Raw genomic sequence first — 5659 nt, forward strand, 5'->3', positions numbered from 1 at the left:
TTTACTCCTGAGCATCAGAACCAGGTTTCCATGCACAGCAGCCAAGAAGATAGGGCATTTTCTGTGTAAGTCAGGCAGAAGTGTTCCCATCTGGAAGATCTGGCCTCTGCCTTCACTAGGAGTGGGTAACAGGCTCAAGCTCAAGCAGACACAAGTTCCCCAGGAAGGGCAAGTGTCTCCAGGTGGCCCTTCAGGATCCACAAGCATCCTGCCCTGAAGCACTGAGAACTTGGCTACTCCGTAGTAGCCTCATGCTCTACCAGGGATTTCCTATCCGATTTAATGGAGCAAGTTCAGGGGTCGAAGAGGCCACCACCTGAGAAAGTCCCTATTGAAACAGGGGTCCTCTTCTTAAGCACCTGCTCCCAGAGAGCCCAGCCCAAGAGACTGCACTCACGACCCCAGATGGTCCAGAATGCACCCTGCTTCTCTTGCCCTTTCAAGGGTTTTCTTTCTCAGGAGTTTGTGTTCTGACGTTTCTACCAAGATGCGGTGGTTGGAGATGCTGGCCCTTTAACGGGGGAGCAGGGCAGCGGCTGGGAGTCTTAAAGCCGGGTTAGGCGAGCCTGCCTGGCCCAGGCTGCCATGGCCACGCTGAGCAGGAAGGACAGTCGCGGTGCTGGGGTGGGTGCTGGCACCCAGGCGGCTGGGAGCCCCTCCCTGTGCGCAGACTGAGGCTGGCGGTGACTGTGTGGGAGTGCCTCTCCTCCAGCTCCTAGCCCTGCCTCCCCTTTCTGCCCCTTTGCAGGACAGCTCCCTAGAGCTGAGGTCGGGGTGGGGGAGTGGTGGTTTAGGGCCGTCTGAGAGCCTGGGATTCTGCTCCTTGGAGATCTGGATCGAAACTTTTCTGACAGCTTTGCTTGGGGGGAGACCTTGGTTGTTTCGATGCTAGACCATCCTTTACTAAGGACAGGGCTCTCTGGGTCTCCTCCCTGTCCCAGGTTTACCTTCCAGAGGCTAACAGTGCTCTCTCGCCAGAGGAGACAGCCACAGAGCAGGTCTGCCAGTCCGAAAGGATAAAATGCCTCCAAGGTAACATCACCAAATGCTCTGCGGTATCTGATAAAAATCCCAGGAGTGCAGCGGCCTGGGGATGTGGTTCAGTGGATAGACATGGGTTTGAGTAATTCCCAAGCCCTTTTACCTGCTGCTCATCATGAGGGTGACTGAGATCACGCTTATGGGGTCTATTTTCCTCACCTTCAGAGAAAAATGACCAACACCAGCCTTGTAGTGTTGTGAGCAATACATAAACAAACGCATGTAAAGTCTCTGGCACGTGAGGGTTAAATCGCCATGAGTCAGGGCAGCTGGAACTTGGTTGATTAAAGAGTCACAGAAAGGGCTGTCAGGGGGATGAGCAGGTGGAGAAGCCTGTGGTGGTACTAATGAGGCCATGCAAGAGGGGCTGAGGAAGGTGAAGGCAATTGGCACCTGCCGGGTTCTATTTGCTCCAGTCAGGGGTGGCTCGGGGCGGCCTGGGGTAGTGAGGCTGAGCTGAACTCATACAGCAAGAGGCAGTGTTTGAAGATGGTGCTGGAGACGGCCTGTGACCAGAAGCGCTACGAGAAGCGACCTCCCTCGGCCAGGCGCTTCGCAGCTGAGCCTGTTTCACCTCCTCCACAGGCTGCCGCTTAAACCAAGGCTCAGGCAAGCCCCATGGCCCCTTGGCTCTGGAGGAAGAGCTGGTATCTGCCTCTCAACTGGAGGAAGAGGACCTGGGTCCAGATTTAGCGCCAGATGTGGAGGAGGTGGGAGCGGAGGAGGAGGAGAACGGTCTGGGGGACCCAGCTGTCCAGAGCGCTGTGCACAGCAGCCAGGTGTGCGGCAGGGGGTGTGGGGTTGTCCCGAGCGGTCTGCATCTCACAGGCTGCTGCCCCGCATCTCACCTCTCTTCACGCCTCTCTAGGTGGGTGTACACTTTCTATTTCAGGCTTGAGCCCCACTAGACTCTCACCTCCCTTCCCCGCTTCCGTCTGTCTCCGCTTAGTTTCTGATGCTGCCCTCACCTTGAACACAGGTCCAGCAGGGCTGTGTCACCCACCCAGGGATGCTGGCTCTGCTTCTGAAATGAGTCATTTTCATTCCAGCTGATGGAATGAGTCGTCTTTGACCTTGGACCCCTGTGTCTTTGCAGTCCCTTGGATTCCGTCAGCATGTGGGGAGGCACAAGGGGTTCCCATGCAGAAGTGAGGTTGCTCAGCCCCTGCTTCAGCTTAACTCCTCAGATGCCAGCTGGCTTCCTTTTGGCAGAAGGAGAGGGGGTCCTGACCCTACTGACTTTGAAACTGAGGGAGGGCCAGGCTGCCTGTATCCTGGGTATTGGAAATTGTTGGTCCTGCTACTCACCTCCCCCATTAACACTGGTAGATGTTATCACAGGGGCTCATTCCTGCCTGAGTTTTCCTCCCTCCCATTCCAGAAAGGTCTTCTCAGCTCCCCTGGAATCACAGACCCTGGTGTTCTGGGGATGCCCCCTGCCTCCTTGCACTTTCTGTGGCAGGTGAGTGTCTTCAGTCTCCATGATGTGAGAAAAAGACGGGGTGCTGAGAAGCAGTGTTTGGAGGGTCCCCTTTCTTAACATTACACTCTGCTCTTGACCTTGCTCTGGGGATGCAGCAAAGTGAGGTAAGGGTATGGACGGGGGGACGCCTGTTATTCAGAGAAGCTTAGTAAAGGACAGAGTGGGTCCTGGGACAACTGGCCTTCCTAGAAAAAAGACAAACAATTCCAGCTTACAGAACATAAATAGCACTGAGCATCGTGCTAGAAAGAGCACATGACCTGGAGTGGAGGGGCTGCCAGAAATCCAGAAGGGAGAAGAGAAGGGAACTATAGGCTGAGGACGGCTTCAGAGGAGTCTGAGAAGGGCTGAAGACAAGGTCTGACGACACTCAGGGGGGAAAGAGGAGGAGTTGGCCCACACGTAGAGGAGAAAGCACAGGTCTCCACATTGTCAGGGGCCAAGAGTTACTCCCTAGGGGGTGGCAAACCTGCTGGAGACAAGAAGGGGCCCACAGCCCGCTGTCCTCACGACTGGCTTGCGAGGCCCGTGTGGCAGATGTTGGGTGGGGTTCTTCAAGGCAAAGGCAGGAGAGACCCTAGGGCAGAAAGGCAATCAAGAGCAAAGGCAGGATCTGTTGGTGGAGACGTGCTTCTCTCAGACCCTGAAATTCCTCTCGCAGACCCCAGACCACCTGGCTCCCCTTCCGTTCCAGCCCTCCCTTCCCAGCACCGGCTCTGCAGCCCGCCACTTTGGACCTCAACTGCCCGCACCAGACCCGTCGCTCCTCTGCAGCCCACCCACCTCGTGGCCCCTGAGGCTCAGGTGCTAGATCAGGGCACCCTTCCCCTGGGGTCCGGACAGGCTGGGTTACCTCCAGAAGATGGGAGGTAGTAGCTGAGGAGGCACGGCTGCCCTTCTACCAGCTGCCACAGAAAAATACCTAGAGAAACTCCCTGAGGGAAGTGTGAGATGACACGGAGTCCCTTCCCTCCCAGATGAGGAGATGCAAGCCCAGCACTGTCTGGAGTCAGCTGGCCCAGGAGAACTGAGCCTAGGACTCAGAAGCCCTGATAGCCAGGCCAAGTGGTTTCCATTGTGTCGGGGTTTCCTGCAGCCCCATCTCAGGGCCATACATCTTGGAGGGGATGTGAGCTCTGCTCAGCTAGGATAGTGACGCTTCATGCGGCTGACGCTGGGGAGGGTCCTGAGCAGGTCAGGTCCCATAGCTGTCCGGCTGAGGTTCCCAGAGGCTAAAAGAAAGGGGGAGGGTGCTAAGAGCTTGGCTCCCACCCAGCCCACGCTTCTTCCTAAGTCTCCGCAGTCATCTGACCCAGCTCCACCCTCAGCACCAGCGGATCTTGAAGCAGCGGCAACAGCAGGGTCGACCACGAAGGTAAAGCCTAGAGGAGGCGCAGGATCGAGCGGCGCCCCCTGCGTGCTGGGCTTTCCCTTGCTGCAAGGCACCTGCCCCAAAGCACCCCCACCCTCCTGATACCCAGCTCCAGGCTCTCTATTCCTTGGGGAGTTCTCTGGGGATGGGGGTAGGTGGGTGGGGTCTAGGTAGGAGGGGCGGTGCAGGTCTAAAGAGCCCTCCTCCTGGCTTGAAGTCCCCCAGCCAAGCAGCGGCCTCGGCAGCCAGACCCCTACGCCAACCTCATGACGCAGAAAGAGAAGGTCTGGGTGGTGAAAGTGCAGATGGCTCAGCTGCAGAGTGAGAAGCCCCACCTCGACGACTGTTACTACCAGGTGAGCCCAGGGCCTCTGACCTTGCAGTCAGACGGCCTGCCTCCATCGCCCTGAGAGCCTGCCTTCAGCTCGCAGCCGCCACGTCCCTTCTCGTGGGAGGGACAACTGTGAAAGGATGGGGCCATGTTTCTATACTTGACATCCAAACTCCTTCCCTTTCTCCTAAATTTCAGCTGCGGGGGATTATTTGTGATTCCCTAAGCACTCTGAGATTTTTGTCTCCATCCTTGGACAAGAATTTCTCCTACTCAGTTTGAAAATGACATTCTCATCTTTTGTACACATTGGTTTCTCTTAGGAATGACTTGTTATAAACATTCGTCTACTTACCTTTCACTTTTTTTTAAGATCTAAAACACAAGGAACTTTTATAGGTAATGGAATTCAATTTCTTGAACAAATGTGGCGGGTTTTTTGACTCCTTTCTGTCTTCTTCCTGTCTACCCTTTGTCCATGAATTCCGGGTTGTCAGGGCTTCCCTTTGGCTCAGACGGTAAAGAAGCTGCCTGCAGTGCAGGAGACCCAGGTTTGATACCTGGGTTGGGAAGATCCTGTGGAGAAGTAAATGGCTACCCACTCCAGTATTCTTGCCTGGAGAATTTTATGGACAGAGGAGCCTGGTGGGCTACAGTCTGTGGGGTCACAAAAAGTCGGACATGACTGAGCAATTAGCACTTTCACTTTCTGATTGTCTGGTTTTATTTCACTTTCTCTTCAACCACCTGAGCCCACTCCTTCCTATTGACATTTGATTCTTTCTTTCTTCCCACCACGCTTCAAAACCCCTCTACCTTCCTCCAGAATCAGTTGAATGTGATCATCTTGCACTCTTGACTTTTAGACATTGCTTCTCAGTGAAGGAGCTTTTTCAAACCTTTGTGTAACTCAGTCAGTGACTTTATTTTAGTTCTGGATTTCACAGATAGTAGGGCTGCTGCGCCAGCCCACACAAGAGCAGGACTGGCTGAGAGGCCAGCTGGCAGCAGTGTCCTCTCTGCCCTTCAGTGGAGAGAGAACGCTGATCTGGGACCGAGCAGGTGGGACCATCACATTAAAATGAGGAGGGGGAGGATGGGGTGACCGCGTATATCTTGGAATAAGGAGTGAAGGAAGCCCGCAGACCCTGGGACACATTTTCTTCTGGGCTCTCTGCTTTGCTTCGCTACCTTTCCATCCTAGCTCTTCAAGTCCTTAGGATGGGGGCCCCAGATCAGGTGGCGTGGGCTCAGGGTGCCGCAGATCTGTTACCGTGGCTCCAGGAGGGCCTCACATCCCGGGAGCCCTTCTGGAACGAATGCTGCAGGCAAGGGTGATCGGAGGTTGATCGGAGAGCCCTACCTCCTACATTTAACCAACGAGCCTGCTGCTGCTGCTGCTGCTGCTGCTGCTGCTGCTGCTGCTGCTGCT

General features: G+C 55.2%; 1 protein-coding gene across 2 annotated transcripts in view; it reads left to right on the forward strand.

Annotated features, from left to right (window-relative positions):
• Positions 1-591: 591 nt before the first annotated feature.
• The window catches only part of PATL2 (PAT1 homolog 2), a 9743-nt gene continuing 4675 nt past the window's right edge, over positions 592-5659 (forward strand). The window contains exons 1-6 of one of the 2 annotated variants that reach the window (XM_040227454.1): positions 592-624; positions 942-1032; positions 1627-1820; positions 3186-3328; positions 3819-3899; positions 4114-4252. In XM_040227454.1, coding sequence (XP_040083388.1) covers positions 4163-4252 — 90 coding nt within the window. In that variant the 5' untranslated portion in view covers positions 592-624; positions 942-1032; positions 1627-1820; ... (1 more) ...; positions 3819-3899; positions 4114-4162. Of the gene's footprint in view, positions 625-857; positions 1033-1626; positions 1821-3185; positions 3329-3818; positions 3900-4113; positions 4253-5659 lie in introns of those variants that run through there. The other variant, XM_040227455.1, reaches the window with a different exon arrangement.

The sequence above is a fragment of the Oryx dammah genome, unplaced genomic scaffold (genome assembly GCF_014754425.2).
Source record: "Oryx dammah isolate SB20612 unplaced genomic scaffold, SCBI_Odam_1.1 HiC_scaffold_26, whole genome shotgun sequence".
Taxonomy (NCBI): domain Eukaryota; kingdom Metazoa; phylum Chordata; class Mammalia; order Artiodactyla; family Bovidae; genus Oryx; species Oryx dammah.